The 17,986-nt window shown below is 36.5% G+C and overlaps 1 protein-coding gene across 7 annotated transcripts in view; it reads right to left on the bottom strand.

Moving 5' to 3' along the window:
- wwp2 (WW domain containing E3 ubiquitin protein ligase 2) overlaps nt 1-17,986 on the bottom strand; it is a 96,531-nt gene that overhangs the window by 48,478 nt on the left and 30,067 nt on the right. For 5 of the 7 annotated variants that reach the window (XM_051951799.1, XM_051951798.1, XM_051951795.1 and 2 more), the window contains exons 6-10: nt 15,129-15,207; nt 11,614-11,777; nt 10,103-10,343; nt 8,172-8,261; nt 6,194-6,394 (exon numbers count right to left, since the gene is read on the bottom strand). In XM_051951799.1, the coding sequence (XP_051807759.1) occupies nt 6,194-6,394; nt 8,172-8,261; nt 10,103-10,343; nt 11,614-11,777; nt 15,129-15,207 (775 nt within the window). The remainder of the gene's footprint in view (nt 1-6,193; nt 6,395-8,171; nt 8,262-10,102; nt 10,344-11,613; nt 11,778-15,128; nt 15,208-17,986) is intronic. The other 2 variants (XM_051951801.1, XM_051951800.1) reach the window with 1 other exon arrangement.

The raw sequence follows: 17,986 nt of genomic DNA on the forward strand, positions 1-17,986 counted from the left end.
TGAGTCAAATATTGTAGATTTTAGCTAATTTTATGACACTATAAATTAATACAGATATTTTCTTTCAAGTTCCATTACAAAATATTAAACTGAGGTGAATTTAAAGTCCAATTTAAAAGATCTGCTACATGAATTCCTGACACTCAGTTGGTTATAAGTGGTTAAACTTCACTAGTTTTGAGGTTAAATTATTTAGTAATCGCTTAGTTTTTATGCTTGTTCCCAGAAAACCGCTAAAGCCTCTAGTGGATTGCTTTTATTTCTTGAAATTAGCAATTTTCATATGGAAAATGTCAACATTTTTTGTTGGTTTTGGTGGTAAAAGTTATTGCAGTGGATGAAATGAATAGACTTCTGGTCTGGCTTTAATACATTTACTGTTGCCAGCTTTATTTTTAATAAATATGATAAAGATCATCAATGAAAATAACTTTGTGTGTCTTTCCAATAATTAAGAACCCCACTACATTAAAGTAAATCGCCATTTATCGGAGTCACAAATTGCAAAAACACAAAAAGAAAAGGTAGATTATCAAATTTCCAACGGCCTTTGAAGGCATCACGTGACAAACAGTTCTGTCTGGAAAAACAAGCAAAAATAAGCTTTAAATTTCAATAAATCATCAGAATTATTTTAACAATCCCAAAAATTACACCAAAAACTGCAGAAACAGAAAGAATTCTCTGATTTTCAACCTTGTGACACTTAATTTTTGAGCTCAACATCATGAATTTAATTAAAATCATTTTATTTGTCAAAAACAAAGCATTTAAAGCAGAAGTTGCAAAAAAAAAAATCTAAAAATCGGTGCTCCTTTATGGAACAAAGAAGTCATGATTGACTCGACTGTGACCAACAGTCATGTGGCAAAAATTTACAAAGCTTTCAATTAATCTTCTAAAGTTTCAACTGCATGTTTTATGCTTTTTAAAGTCTGAAAATTAAATCATTAATCAGAGACAGAATTCTCAGACTTTGAACTTTGTGATCGTCCAATTCCATCAAAATACTTTTGTCTCATTCAAATAATTTTAAATCCCAAGAGATTAAAATAAATCACCATTTATCAGAGCCACAAACTATAAAAACACCTAAAGAAAAGGCAGATTATTACATTTCCAACGCTCTTGAAGGTATCGTGGGTGACAAACAGTTCCGGCTGGAAAAACAACCAAAAACAAGATCTCATCAAAATCACCTCAATCTGTTTCTTTAAAAAGCCCCCAAATTACACAATTTAAGATCCAGAAACTGTAAAAATAGAAAGAATTACTGGATTTTCAACTTTGTGATGGTTGATTTTGGGCCTTAAACCATGAAATCTGAGTTTCAACTGCATGTTTTGTAGGGACTTTTTAATAAATCTTGAAAATTACACCATTAACCAGAGCCACAATGCTCAGATTTTGAAGTCTCTGATGGTCCAAGTCCATGAAAAGCACTTTTTTAAAAAGCATTTCTAAATGACATGCTGAGACGCCTAAAATTAAAAGACTCAAAATCTCATGTTGACAGATTAATGACCTGGATAGATCTTCTAAATTCAGAAGGTTGGGAAGCTCTTCAACAATATCTTCAGTAACACTCTGGTAAACCTTCAAAATGTTCTCGGCAGTTGCTCGTGTTTATTCAGTCTTTTAGGTCGATTCTTCTTCTTCAAGGACACTTCAGGACGACTGCAGACACAGGGAGGTATCTGGTCGACGGATCGTCTCTGTGACCGCTGAGCTGCCGTTAAAACGCAGAAAAACTCTCTGATATTAGCACCAGCCGCTTATTTAGTGGAGCCGGAGAAAACCCCAGAACCCACAGAGTCTCTACTTAGTTCTGCTGTCTGACTGCGACTGTTTGTAACCGTCATGTCATCAAACATCTAATCCGTCTATTTCCTGGAAATAAGGTCATACGGGACGTCTCGGTCTACTTTTAGACATTACAATGTTGACCAACAACAGACACTACCAACTCTGTTCTTCTATCTATTTTTAGTTTTGAAGTTTTGAAGCAAAGTTGACTTAAAAGTAGAAAACAAAAGTTTCAGAGAAGTTAGAAATGTGGATCTTAATGATTTTCCGAAGGAAAACATTTGTCAGACGATTGGAAGAAACAGATTCTCCGGCGTTTTGACGCATAACTTCACTCCTAATGTGTCGTCAGTTTAAGCCGATTCTTCAAGTAAATCTGCTGATGTTTTTACATCAAACTTGTCGGCAAAATTTTTCAATTATGTCATACATTTTCTGTTATTTGTTAGCTGTAGTACTTAACCCTCCTGTTGTCCTCATTTACGGGCACCAGGGAATACTGTTTCCTCGTCTGAAAAAAATCTAAAAATTCAGCAAATTAAAAAAAAATCCTCAAACTTATGAAAATTTGCAAAACCTTCAGGAATAATATTCCAATAATTCCTTAAAAGTTTCCCTTAAAAGTTTTATTTTAAAAAAAATCCCCCAAATTTGGCAAGAAAAATCTTGTAAATAGTTTCAAAAAATGAGTAAAAATCTTCCCAAAAAAACTAAAAATATCTAAAATGATTACACACATATCAACACAACTTCTAGTATTTTCATTAAGAACATTCACAAAAAAATCAACCAAAATCCAGCGAAATTTGCTGGATTTTGGTTGATTTTTTTGTAAATGTTCTTAAAGAAACATTTTTTTAACATTTCTTTTTTTCCATCAGAAATGTTCAGAAGTTTCCAAAAAATGTTGAAAATGTGGACATCAGAAGTTCCACTGTAAAAATAGATTATTTTTCCACATTTTGAAACTTTAAAACGGGTCAATTTTGACCCGCAGGACGACACGAGGGGTTAAATGCAGCAAAAAAATTGTGCCCTTTAATGCTCAAGCAATGCAAAAGACTACTATTAATAAAAAACAGGATTTTTAATATGGATGTGTTTTTACGGCTGACGTGCATTAATATTTTGGTTTTTCTGTGGTTTTATGAGATATTTTATGTATTTTAACAAAAAAATGCAAATGAACAGTAAAAGGTCAAAGAAAAATGCTAAAATCTTTTAATAGTGATCTCATTTGCAGCTTCTTCTGCTCATTTTATTACAGTCGTGTGTAACGTAGCCTCTAGCGCCACCTAGGGATGCGATCTACAGCCTCATTTATTCACTTGAAAGCAGCTAAAGGAAAACAAGCCTGGTGAATGTCCAGTTTTTGTTCATTTTTTGCAACATTTCAAGAGATAGCTTCAAATTCACTTGACAGTTGTATGGAAAAATTATTATTATTTCAAGGAAAGGCGGAGTTATGCCATGATCGGCTTACGTTTGTCTGTCTGTCCATCTGTTAGCAACTTTACTCAAAAACGGACTAACGGATTTGGATGAAATCTTCAGTGAAGGTCAGAAATGACAAGGACCAAGTGATTAGATTTTGGCAGTGATGCAGCTTATAGTCTGGATCCACGGATTTGTTAAAGATTTCTGTATCATTATGAGTAGCAGCACAGCGTCACTGCAACCATGACAACAAGTGAACACTACATGATCAGCTGACTATGATCCTACTACAAATCCACCTCTGAGAACTTATCGGGACTTATCCATAAGAAATGATCCAAGGAACGATTAAACTGTGGTGGTGTTTCTGAGTCCCATCATTCCTGCCGCCTGCTCCATATTTAGGTCACGTGATTCGGTATCCGTACATAACGTACACATGCAGAACACACGTCTGTGCTCATGCTTGTTGGTACGTCTACATTAACTGATCACATTTTATGGTGCCGTGATTTCTGATTATCAGTAACTAATAAACAAATGCTGCATTTATTTAATAAAATGCTGCATTTCTGACAATGCCACATGGGGGAACGAGCAGCCTTGGAGGAGTTTCTTTTCTGGTTTCTCCGGTTGGTCGATGCTAGTGCACTGAGCAATGTCCACAAACGGCAGCTGGCGATATTAGAACAGGAACAGAGGGAAAAATGAGACAAATAACGATGAGATCTGTGGTCTGTGGAGGACAAAAAACTGTCTTAGAAAACACTAAAGGCAGCTACAATAACAAAAGCGGCATTTAAACAGACGTACACAGTAAAGATGTGGCTTTGCGGAGTGTGGAAAAGCAAAGTGATTATTCAAAAGATGTGTTTTGAACCCAAACCAGATTGATTTGGCACAATTTCCCGTTGGTGTTTCTTTCTAACCTTAACCGGTGTTTAGAAAATGAAACCATTTTTTGTTTTCAAATGCAAAATGTTGCTTACAGCCTCATTTCTATTGACAGCTAGGTGGCTGACTTTACACAAACAGAGCATCAGCTTTTCTTCGTCCGAATACGAGATAAAGAGCAGCGTGACTCAGCAGCTCTCCTCACTCTCCTTCGGATGGTTTTCATTATTCCGGCTTCCAAACCTCGATTGCCCAACTGCCTCTAAACAGTTCCCGGTGCCTACATCTGGAGCGTTAGCCGGGTATTAGCTTGCTAATTGATCCTCTGAAGGGCCACGGCGGCCGACAGCCAACGCGCTGGTGGATGGGAGTACATATGTGGCGCTAAGAAAGGACTTTTGTTCTCCGGGAACCCCACGCTCGGCTTCCTCGTGTGGAAAAAGTGAGATGGGGGGAAGGCAGGGAGGGAAGCAGCGGGGGGAGGTGACCTTTCCCTAAAAACAGCCTCTGTTTCTCTTTGTCACCCTGTTGCACTCTCTGGAAATCAATAAATAATCGCTGCGAGTAGGAGTGTCATAAAAGGGTTGAATTCTGGCTCAGAAAACGGCACATAAACACAAAAACCTGCAGGATGAAGAAGAAAGTTGCAGCTAAATATCTGCAGAAATGTAAGAAAATCGTAATAAACTCAGGCTAGCAGCTGAGAAGAATGAGGAGGAACTTCATCTGAACATATCTGAGAAAGTTTAGCTTCATAGGAGTGGCTGCAATCAGAGGGCTTTCTTACAGGGATTTTACGCCCTACTCGCGGTCTTAAAGGCATCAGATCAACATGAATGTACATTACCATTGGGGCAACTGAGAAATGTCCTTATTTTTGAAAGAAAAGCAGTTTTCCCTATGAAGATACCATTAAGTGAATGATAAATTGTCAATGTGGTAAAAGACTAATCTAGGTGGAAACGGCTGATTAATTTGAACGGTGGTGTACGTCACCTGAACCGTCCTTCCGTCCTGCTGCACCTTTATTTAATCTCGCTGTAAATGCTGATTTTCATTCTGTATTGTTGTTTTGTGCTAACGTAAGTTTGAGCTAACACTTTTGAATCAAATTTAACCAGTTTCTCCCAATAAACAACTATTTTTTGCCTCCATTTTACAGTCAGAGGAGTCGAGAAACACAGCGAGAAAGATGCAACAAAGAATGCAGACGCTGCTCGTCAATAGTTAACTGTCTTGAAGGTACTACATGTAAAAATGTGACGTTCATCAGTATTAATCACTTGTTTACCACCAGTATGAGAATTGATTGCACTCTCTGTCAACTGAGACGAATTTTCAAGGTATAATCCAACATTTGTGTTCCTCCAATCTAACGTTAGCTTAAAAACGGCAAACATCAACAAACTCCCAACTCTCAGTGCAACAAAGACTCCAACACAAGCTCAATGTAATAGATTCATTTCTACTCAATTCACTGCTATTAATAATTTCAGTGGTGGTGATTTTTCACATTTTCATAATGATTTTGTATCTTTTCGTGCAGATTTTTCATCCTTTTACGAGGATTTTGCAGCTTTTCGTGGTAATTTCACATTTTGTTGTGGTGTTTTTGTATCTTTTCATGATGATTTTGCATCTTTTAGTGGTACTTTCACATTTTGATGTGGTGTTTTTGAAACCTTTTTTATGATCTTTTCATCTTTTCACAGTTGACAACTGATTGAATAATTGAGATGCATCGAGTGTATTTTTGTAGAAATCACTGGTAAAATCCAGGTTTTCTTAACAATTTGACTCCTGCATTGTTTACGAGCAAAGTGTCTTTATTTTTCCTGCCTTTGCTGCCATAATGCTGCCATATTGCGGCACTTCTTGGTGTATTTCTACCCCTTGTACATCAGTGGAACACTGTTAGCTGTTTGTATTTCATCCACTCCCTTCCAGCTGTCAGAAACTCCTCTGGGTCCCTTAAGCTTTAAAGAGCTGCTTTCAGAATAAACATTTCTGTCACATTTTTGTGGCAGAACCATTGTAATAATTTAGAGACTCCTACCCAGCGGGGAGAGAGTCGGTGGCCGACTCTGTGCTGCTGTTTCCGGCCGGCTCGGTGCTGGAGGTGGCGCTGGGGCTGGGTTCTGCCGGGGCGGCCGGGCCCAGAGCGTCCTGACCCGGAGACGGGCTGCTGCCGCTGCTGCTGGCGGCCGGAGACCGACCCGACGGGGAGGACGGAGGAGGCGTGTGACGGGCGACGCTGCTGCGACTCTCCAGATTAAATTCTACTCAATTCACTGCTATTAATAATTTAAGTGGTGGTGATTTTTCATCTTTTCATGATGATTTTGTGTCTTTTAATAATGATTTTGCATCTTTTCATGATCATTTTGCATCTTTGAATAATGATTTTGCATCTTTTCATGATCATTTTTCATCTTTCATGCAGATTTTTCATCTTTTTATGATGATTTTGCATCTTTTAGTAATAATTTCACATTTTGTTGTGGTGATTTTTCATCTTTTCATGATGATTTTGTGTCTTTTAATAATGATTTTGCATCTTTTCATGATCATTTTGCATCTTTTAATAATGATTTTGCATCTTTTCATGATAATTTTTCAACTTTCGTGCAGATTTTTCATCTTTTTATGATGATTTTGCAGCTTTTCGTGGTAATTTCACATTTTGTTGTGGTGATTTTGCATCTTTTCATGATGATTTTGCATCTTTCGTGCAGATTTTTCATCTTTTTATGATGATTTTGTATCTTTTAGCAATAATTTCACATTTTGTTGTGGTGATTTTGCATCTTTTCATGATGATTTTGCATCTTTTAATAATGATTTTGCATCTTTGAGTAATGATTTTGCATCTTTTCATGATCATTTTTCATCTTTCGTGCAGATTTTTCATCTTTTTATGATGATTTTGCATCTTTTAGTAATAATTTCACATTTTGTTGTGGTGATTTTGCATCTTTTCATGATGATTTTGCATCTTTTAATAATGATTTTTGCATCTTTTCATGATGATTTTGCATCTTTTAATAATGATTTTGCATCTTTTCATGATCATTTTTCATCTTTCGTGCAGATTTTTCATCTTTTTATGATGATTTTGCATCTTTTAGTAATAATTTCACATTTTGTTGTGGTGATTTTGCATCTTTTCATGATGATTTTGCATCTTTTAATAATGATTCTGCATCTTTTCATGATGATTTTCCATCTTTTAATAATGATTTTGCATCTTTTCATGATGATTTTGCATCTTTTAATAATGATTTTACATCTTTTCATGATGATTTTGCATCTTTTCATGATGATTTTGCATCTTTTAATAATGATTTTACATCTTTTCATGATGATTTTGCATCTTTTAATAATGATTTTGCATCTTTTCATGATGATTTTGCATCTTTGAATAATGATTTTGCATCTTTTCATGATCATTTTTCATCTTTCGTGCAGATTTTTCATCTTTTTATGATGATTTTGCATCTTTTAGTAATAATTTCACATTTTGTTGTGGTGATTTTGCATCTTTTCATGATGATTTTGCATCTTTTAATAATGATTCTGCATCTTTTCATGATGATTTTACATCTTTTAATAATGATTTTGCATCTTTTCATGATGATTTTGCATCTTTTAATAATGATTTTGCATCTTTTCATGATGATTTTGCATCTTTTCATGATGATTTTGCATCTTTTAATAATGATTTTACATCTTTTCATGATGATTTTGCATCTTTTCATGATGATTTTGCATCTTTTCATGATGATTTTGCATCTTTTAATAATGATTTTGCATCTTTTCATGATGATTTTGCCAAGTTTTGCAACCGATTATGGTAACACTTTGAAAAAGAAATTCTGCTTAAAAAAGGTAATCCCACTTAGGTGAAAGAAAACATATTGAAAATGATGTTTTTTGTACTGTTGGAGAGACAGAAGCTTCCCCTCTATGGACAGAACTGGTTGATTTTTTCTTTTATCATCTGCTAGCTTAAACTTGAGTGCGAGCATACGTACCCTGGAGGCAGTGGTCTCTCCCAGGTGGTGGTTTTGGTGTTGTGGTCGACGTAGTAAACTCTGCCATGAGGCAACACCCTCTGCTCCCAGCTGCAGAAACACAAAAATACTCATTTAGTCTGTCAACACTTCACATAAACAAGTATTTTATAAGATGCTGTAGTAAATAGCGGGCGACCAACAAAGACAGAGAGCAGCATTGATGCAACAATCCCAGAGGAAACACCGGTTCTCTGAATGCATCGGCAGCTATTAACTCATATTTAAGCTGTTTAGAAGGAAAAACATCACTTCTCTGAGTTGTTCTTGGACTCGTCCTGCTTTGCTGTTTCATGTCAATAAAACTCATCTGACCTGAACTGAGAGAGAGACTAAATTAACTGCAGCTGTTTCCTCTAAAACTAATGTCCTGAAACTAACCATTCACATGGTTCAGTATGGGATCAGTGCGATCATATTTCATCAAAAACTGAATAAAAATTACTGTTTTGTTGTTTTTTCTGGGTTTGTTCAGATGATAACATAATGTTTCATAAAAGATGTTGTCATAGCAGATAAAATACAAGTTTAATTGACCCTCTGAACCCCAAAACCTGCCAAAAGGTTTCACAGACATGTTAAATTTTCAAAAAAAAAAATCACAAAAATAACACTATTTATGAGAGAAAAAAAATGTAAAGACTAAGAAATTTGTCATTTTTTAAAGTTTCTGACAAGCTTTTGCATAAACTTCTGCGACATGCTGTTCTGTCTGGAAATTTTATCAAAATAAAACCTTAAAATTGCAAAAATTTCGCGAGGAATGTTGTAATAGCAGATAAAATAAAGGTTAAATTAACCATCTCAATCCCAAAACCTGCCTAACAGTTTGAAAGATATGTTCAAATTTAAAAAAAAATGGCAAAATTACACCATTTATCAAAGACAGAAAGTGTAAAAACAAAAAAAAATGTCATTTTTTAAAACTTTCTGACAGGTTTTTGTCTATACTTCTAAGACATGCGGTTTTGTCAGGAAAATTTACCAAATCTTAGCTTAAAATAACTAATTTTTCACTAAGGATGCTGTCATAGCAGATAAAATACAAGTTTATTTAACCTTCTGAACCTCAAAACCTTACAAAACATTTGAAAGATATGTTACTTTTTTTTTTTAAATGCCAAAATGTCATCATTATCAGAGAGAATCTGTAAAAACCAAAAGAATCGTCACTTTTTAAAATGTTTGTCAGCCTTTTCACTACTCACCTGTGACAAGCTGTTTTAGCGTCGCAAATCTAAACATAAAATTAAATTTTAAAATTTTAAAAATTGATCAAAAATAAAACATTTTCTCTAAACAGATTTTAAAAATTCTGAACTCCCTGGTGCAACTGAAAAGCACTTAATCAGTTGATTACTTTCTTTAATAACTGAGTAGTTATTTTGGTTTGTTAAAAAAAATGGTGAAAAACGTTGATCTAAGACGACAAATGTCTTGTTTTCCTGTTATAAAGGAGGAAAGAAACCATAAAATATTCATATTTAAGGATCTGCAATCACAAATTTTAGCTTTTTTCCTTTAAAATGACTGAAATGTATTAAGTGATTATCAAAACATTTGACAACTGATTGAATAATTGAGATGCATCGAGTGTATTTTTGTAGAAATCACTGGTAAAATCCAGGTTTTCTTAACAATTTGACTCCTGCATTGTTTACGAGCAAAGTGTCTTTATTTTTCCTGCCTTTGCTGCCATAATGCTGCCATATTGCTGCATTTCTACCCCTTGTACATCAGTGGAACACTGTTAGCTGTTTGTATTTCATCCACTCCCTTCCAGCTGTCAGAAACTCCTCTGGGTCCCTTAAGCTTTAAAGAGCTGCTTTCAGAATAAACATTTCTGTCACATTTTTGTGGCAGAACCATTGTAATAATTTAGAGACTCCTACCCAGCGGGGAGAGAGTCGGTGGCCGACTCTGTGCTGCTGTTTCCGGCCGGCTCGGTGCTGGAGGTGGCGCTGGGGCTGGGTTCTGCCGGGGCGGCCGGGCCCAGAGCGTCCTGACCCGGAGACGGGCTGCTGCCGCTGCTGCTGGCGGCCGGAGACCGACCCGACGGGGAGGACGGAGGAGGCGTGTGACGGGCGACGCTGCTGCGACTCTCCAGACCGTTAGACGTCAACTCCACTTTATCTGAGAGCAGAAAAGTTGAGTCACCGTTACACAAGTTTTACTTTGCAGGCAGAACTATTCCTCCTGAAAACATCAAACAAACTCGCAAGCAAAAGACGAAATAAGTGTTTTACCAGAATTTTACACACAACTCACAGACCTGCAGTCGATTTATTTCTATGTAACATTTAATTATCTTTTCTGGATGTTATTGCACTTTATCTATGGGTCATTCCATAGATGGCAACAATGCGTCTAGATGTTGGTGTTCATAGAGGTCTAGATGTTCATAGAGGTCTAGATGTTCATAGAGGTCTAGATGTTCGTGTTCATAGAGGTCCAGATGTTGGTGTTCATAGAGGTCTAGATGTTCATAGAGGTCTAGATGTTGGTGTTCATAGAGGTCTAGAACCTGGTGTTCATAGAGGTCTAGATGTTCATAGAGGTCTAGATGTTGGTGTTCATAGAGGTCTAGATGTTCATAGAGGTCTAGATGTTGGTGTTCATAGAGGTCTAGATGTTCATAGAGGTCTAGATGTTCATAGAGGTCTAGATGTTCATAGAGGTCTAGATGTTCATAGAGGTCTAGATGTTCATAGAGGTCTAGATGTTCATAGAGGCCTAGATGTTGGTGTTCATAGAGGTCTAGGTGTTCATAGAGGTCTAGATGTTCATAGAGGTCTAGATGTTGCTGTTCATAGAGGTCTAGATGTTCATAGAGGTCTAGATGTTGCTGTTCATAGAGGTCTAGATGTTCATAGAGGTCTAGATGTTGCTGTTCATAGAGGTCTAGATGTTGCTGTTCATAGAGGTCTAGATGTTGCTGTTCATAGAGGTCTAGATGTTCATAGAGGTCTAGATGTTGCTGTTCATAGAGGTCTAGGTGTTCATAGAGGTCTAGATGGTGGTGTTCATAGAGGTCTAGATGGTGGTGTTCATAGAGGTCTAGATGTTGGTGTTCATAGAGGCCTAGATGTTGGTGTTCATAGAGGTCTAGATGTTGCTGTTCATAGAGGTCTAGATGTTGCTGTTCATAGAGGTCCAGATGTCCATAGAGGTCTAGATGTTGCTGTTCATAGAGGTCTAGATGTTGGTGTTCATAGAGGTCTAGATGGTGGTGTTCATAGAGGTCCAGATGTTGGTGTTCGTAGAGATCTAAATGTTGATGTTCATAGAGGTCCAGATGTTCATAGAAATCAAAAACTTATACTATTAAACTTCATTCCTGAGTTCTGTCTGGATCAGCATGGACTAATTCATGTATAAATCATGTTCCATAATGCTTTGATACCTGCACTGTTTCCTGGGCTGCTGTGGCTCTTGGAGGACCGACGACGGCCCGATGATCCTGGTCCAGGACTCTGCTCCTCGGTCAGGTCCCCGTTAGTCAGGGAACTTCCTCTGGAGCCTCCTGGAGATTCACTTTGAGAACCTCCAACCGAATGCCTGTTGCTCCTGGAAACAGACAAAAAAAGAAGATGAAGATGGACAGAGTAGAAATATCAACATCTGCATTTACTGTACAATTATCTAATCTCAGATCGTCAGGGTTCTTCTGCTCGCTCATCTTTGATTTGCCTAAAGCTTGTTTTTTAGCATAAATTATAGATATTCAAAATGGCATCTGTAAAATATTTACAATGATGTACTATCTGATATTTTCATTTTTTTTAAAAAAAAATCATACTTTTAGCCAACTAGTTCAACAATTTATTCTCCACTTTCATCTTTTTAAAGCTATCTTTATATTTAATAAAATTGTCCACTACTTTTAGCTGACTAATACATTTTTTTCTAGGTTTCAGGAACTATTCCAATTATTTTTACATTTATCCGGTAGCTTGAGTCATCTACTTAAGATATTTTTTATTCTTTTATTGTTTTTTACATCTATTTTTATCTTTCTCTAAATTCATCAATTACTTTTAGCTGTTTTCATGAATTCTACACTACTTTTATTTGCCGAGTTCAACGATTTATCCACTATTTCAAGTATTTTCAACTTCAGAAATGAATTTATTTTCCTAAATTCACTCGTAGAACCATTTTGAAACTCCAGAACTCTCCGAATATTTTTGTTTTTGGGGTACAATTCGTCAAACCTGCTCAATCATTTATCAAAGTTCAATTAAAATCAAGCTAAAATTTCACAAACATCTTCATAAATATCCACATTTTATGCTATAAAAATTTCAAGTAATTCACAGATGTCAAATCCGATGATTGGATAGAAAAAATACACTCGATTGCTGCGTTTTTGCATCCACTTCCTTTGTTTTAACACTTCGTTGCTCTTCCTGACTCGGGTACCAGTTTTGTTCACCAACATATTTAAAAACTGCTTTTCCTCGCTGGATACAATTGTATTTTCCTAAACGCTAAATATAACTTTGCTTTTCTGACAAAAGGAAAAAACGCTGTCTCCCCAGGACTGAAGAATGCTGAGGCTGAAACACAAAAATCTGCAGTTTGGGTTTGGAGTTTAGTCGCCACAAGAAGAAGAAGAAGAGGATGAGGAAGAAGCATTAGAAGATGAAGAAAAACAAGATGAAGAAGATTAAGAAGAAGCAGAAGAAAACACAAAAGAAGCAGTAGCAGAAGAAGGAGAAGTTACAGAATGAGAAAAAATAGAAGGAGAAGAGGAAGATGAAGAAGCAGTAGCAGAAGAGGTAGTAGAAGAAGAAGAGGAAGAAGAAGACAAAGTAATAGCAGTAGTAGAAGAAGTAGAGGAAGTAGAGAAAGAAATAGAAGAAGAAGACGAAGTAGTACAAGGAGAAGAAGTAGTAGAGGACATAGAAAGACGAGAAGTAGGAAAAAAGTAGACGAAGTATTCAAAGAAGTAGTAGAAGGACAAGAAGTAGTAGAAGAAGAAGAGGATGAGGAAGAAGTATTAGAAGATGAAGAAGATTAAGAAGAAGCAGAAGAAAACAAAAAAGAAGTAGTAGCAGAAGAAGTTATAGAATGAGAAAAAGCAGAAGAAGAAGACGAAGAAGCAGTAGCAGAAGAGGTAGTAGAAGAAAAAGAGGAAGAAGAAGACAAAGTAATAGCAGTAGTAGAAGAAGTATAAGAAGTAGTAGAATTCAAAAAGGTAGAAGTAGAAGAAGGAAAGAAGTAGTAGAAGGACAAGAAGAAGCAGTAGAAGAAGATGAAGAAGAGAAAGAAGTAGAAGAGGAGGAAGAAGTAGAAGCAGTAGTAGTCGAAGATGATGATGAAGAAGTAGTAGTAGAGGACAAAGAAGTAGAAGAAGTAGCAGAAGGAGAAGAGAAAGAAGTAGTAGAAGAAGTAGTAGTAGTAGAACAAGAAGAAGGAGAAGAAGAAGTAGGATACGAAGGAGAAGAAGAAATAGTAGAAGGCCAAAAAAAGTAGTGGTAATAGACAAAGATGAAGAAGAAGTAGGAGAGGACAAAGAAGAAGTAGAAGAAAAAGAAGTAGTAGAAGTAGCAGAAGAAGAAGAAGAGGAAGAAGAAGTAGAAGAAGAAGAAGAAGAAGATGTAGAAGTAGAAGATGTAGTAGTAGAAGCAGCAGCAGCAGCAGAGAAACTGTTATCCATCCTTCCTGACTGTTTGGACGTCCAGACGGTTTGTAGATGTTGATGCTTCTCCATGACAGCGGCGGTCTGGGCTTTTGGCTGAACTGCCCTTAATGCCCCCCCACAATGTTTGGAGGGAAATACCAGCCGACCCCATGCACTCCTCAGCAGAGCTTTGAAATAAACGCAGGCTGCTCCACTATTTATTATCCCGCTGCCATTCTAGCCGGACTCCAACCACACTGAGGGGAATAACGGGCTGGCAGCGACCTCCTCCACTCCATCCTCCTCCGTTTATTTACATTACAATTATCATTCTCATTTCTGCAAACAGCGCTTCAGAAAAAAAGGTTATTATTGTGCTATTATACTTATTATTCTACCACAACATCTGCAGGGTTTTGGAGAGTGGTGGCGTAAAGAAGTGTTCTCTGGACTTTCTGCGTCTGCATGGTCATGAAATGTGGCTGAGGTCTTTGTGTATGTTTTATTAAATTATTAGGTCACCGTCCAAAAGCCTCATGAGCACAAATTTCACTAAACAGAAACCAACTCCAGCTGGATGTTCCCCAAATAAAATTACCTTTTCGTGACAAACACAAACTTAAAAATGGAGTCCAAACCAAACAGCTCTGTTTGGAGAAAGTTGGACTCAACATTCAGTATTCTGTGCAGAATAAGGCTTGAAAATCAGAACTCATATTTAAAAAAAAAAAACACAATTTGGGTTGGATAAATCTTTAAACCTCTAAGTCATCTGTTACAAAGTACTTTTTGTGAGGAATAAACCTTTAGAACTACATGTACGTGGACAGAAAAGCTGTACTTTGAGTGGAATAAACATTTAAAACCATACCTTGTTGACAGAAAGCATTATTTGGGCAGAATAAACCTTTAAAATCGTATTTAATTAGTTTAAAAATACTATTTGGGTAGGACGATTTTTAAACCTATAAGTTGTCTGTTAGAAAATACAGTTTTTGTGGTATGAATCTTCAAATCTATCAGACAGAAAGTCATACTTTAAATAAACCTTTCAAACTACGCTTTATTAAAAAAGTAATAAGTTATGTGAAATAAGCTTTTTAATCATCATCTTATTGGGTTGGTGGTTTTGTCCCAATAAACAAGAGTCCTGAAACTGCAGTAGACAATAAAATAATACTGGATAAACGTCTAAACTCTAGATGACTTTATGATTCTTTCTCTGGTGTCAGATCATTCCTCTTTTCTCGATACATATCGTCTGAATCTGAAGCCGTGTTGCGTTCGCTGACCTGCTGTGTGAAGCTGCTGTACTGGGAGTCTCTTCGCTCTGCGTCCTCCTCAGGTTTGGTCGGTCCGACTGAAGAATCTCTGCAACACCAACGACCAAACAACGTGTTCAGTTTGGTAATCAGAGGTGGAAACAGTGAGGAAGAAGAAGAAGACAGTGTCTGCTGATTAAAAACAACAATACGTTTGTTTATCTGGGTTGAATACGTGCATTTATGTTTACAGTAAAAGAAAACATCAAGCATCATTGAGGCACAGACCTCACAGTGAAAGAGTCTAGAAATGAGGTGGAAATGGTTCCTGTTGGACAATGGTTTTAAAAACCGACTTGCAGAATTAAGAGATTTTGGCCAAATATTACAATCTTAAGCTTGGAAAGTTGAAAATTTTTCTGTTTTTACAGTTTCAAGCTCCCATAAGAATTTAGTGTTTTCTACTGGATCTGCTGCAAACAAATAATTTTGGGGTGAAATTTTAAATCAACCATTTAGGATAATGACATCTTTGTGAATAATTATGATTTTAAGCTTAGATTTGGCAGATTTTTCAAGATAGAACTTGTCAGACATGAGTAATTCACAGACTGTGGGAAGGCTGAAAACTTGTTTATTTTCTCTGTTTTTATAGTTTGTGGCCATGATAATGTGGTAATTTTGCTGATTTAGGTAAAGATAGCATGTTTTTCTACCCCTGCCGGTGGGTTTTGGGGTTCGGATGGTTCACCATAAACTCTTTGGATTTTTGCCATGATCTTCTGTTTTTTGTGTGAATTTATAAGTAAAACATGTAGAATAAAGACACTTGTAGAAATATTGTGAGTTTAAATTCAGATTTGGTGAATTTTCCACATGGAACCACACCTCATATAGGAGTAGTTCAAGAACTGTTGGAAAATTGAAAATGTAACGATTTTTTCAGTTTTGGCGATGACAAATGTGGTGTGGTTTCGGTAAAGATGGCGTGTCTACAAACTCTGCTGGTGGATTTTAGTTAAGCTCTCTGGATTTTTGTCACTATCTGGAACAAAATGATTATTTTTGGTGAATTTTTAAATCAAATATTTAGAAATAATACATTTAATTGAAATATTATGTTATTAAACTTAGATTTGGGAAATTTTCAGATGGAAGCACATGTCACACGAGTAGTTCAAAGATTTTGGCTCTGATAAATGTGGTCATTTTACAGATTTTTTTAACAGATTATATGCCTGTCAAACCCAACGGCGTATTTCGGGATTCAGATGGTTAATCATCGAAACTTTTTAAATTTTTGTCATGATCTTGTGGGGTTTGATTGTGAATTTTTTAGACTGAACCACACGTCAAATTTGAGTAGTTCAAAGACTGTTGGAAAGCTGAAAAGTTGCAGATTTTTTCCGTTTTTACAGTTTCTGGCTCAGACAAATGTAATTTTGCTGATTTTTGATAAAGATAACATGTCGATAAACTCTGCCAGTGGATTTCGGTTAATCAACAAAAAGTCTGGATTTTTGTCACAATCTGGAGCAAAATGGTTCATTTTTGGTGATTTTTAAAAAAATATGATATGTATAAGAAACACTTTGTGGTGAAATAATACAATTTAAAGCTCAGATTTGGTCAATTTTCCAGGAACCGTATGTCACACGTGTAGTTCAAAGGCAGTGGGAAAGCTGGAAATTTGACGATTTTTTCTGTTTTTATAGATTTTGACTCCGATAAATGTGGTCATTTTGCAGATTTTTTTAAATGACAACATGCCTTTCAACCCCTGCCAGTGGTTTTTGGTTAATCATTGAAAACCTTTTAAATTTCTGTTGCAATCTGGTGCAAAATTATCTTTTTTTTTGTGAATTTTCAAAACGTGTAGAAAAAACACTGTGTGGAAATATTACAATTTAAAGCTTGGATTTGGCTAATTTTTCAAACAAAACCGCAAATCACACATGAGTAGGTCAAAGACAGTAAGAAAGCTGAAAATTTGTCGATTTTTTCTGTTTTTATAGATATTGGCTTTGACAAATGTGGTCATTTTGCAGATTTTTTAAAAGACTATATGCCTATAAAACCCCGACTGTGGATTTGGGGTTCAGATGGTTTATCATCGAAAACTCTCTGGATTTTTGTCACAATCACTTTGTAGTGAAATAACACAGTTTAAAGCTTAGATTTGGTCAATTTTTCAGATGGAACCCAATGTCACACATGATTACTTCAAAGACTGTTGGAAAGTTGAAAATTTGGCGATTTTTTCTGTTTTTACAGTTTCTGGCTCAGATAAATCTTGTAATTTTGCTGATTTTGGTAAAGATAAACCCTGCCGCTGTGTTTTGGGGTTCGGAGGGTTAAGGTAGACTTTTTTCCAGGAAAGACTGTCAGTTAAAAACACTTTGGTAGCCTGGGTTGCCCTGATTGGCAGCATCCCCAGTCTGCTCTGGGCCCTCTGCAGCGAGTCATTCCCACCTCTTTTCTCTCCAGTCATTCCTGGCATCTCTCTGCTGTCAGCGTGTAATTAAGGCATAATATGTCAAAAAAAAAAAAGCAGTTTGCCAATGTGACCTTTAAAAACGCTGGCTGAAACTTCAAGCTGAAGCTCTCTAAGCAACTCCTGGGAGGATTTATGCAGAAAATGTGATCACAGCGAGGCTCAGTCCGCTCTGTGTCTGTGAGAAAATAATGAAACCCACACTGGGCTGCAGTCAGAGGTTTAATGGAGACCATTCATCCCAGTTGGTGCTGCTGGTTTGTGTGGTCTCGGCGGTGTGAGGGAATGTGTGACCGTACAGCGGCGACTGTGATGGAAAACCACACGCCTCCGACATGCTTTTCATTAACACTCACTTTCTCCTTCACGAACACGCCGCCTCGAACGGCGTCCA

Source organism: Acanthochromis polyacanthus, chromosome 8 (assembly GCF_021347895.1).
Source record: "Acanthochromis polyacanthus isolate Apoly-LR-REF ecotype Palm Island chromosome 8, KAUST_Apoly_ChrSc, whole genome shotgun sequence".
NCBI classification, from domain to species: Eukaryota; Metazoa; Chordata; class Actinopteri; family Pomacentridae; genus Acanthochromis; species Acanthochromis polyacanthus.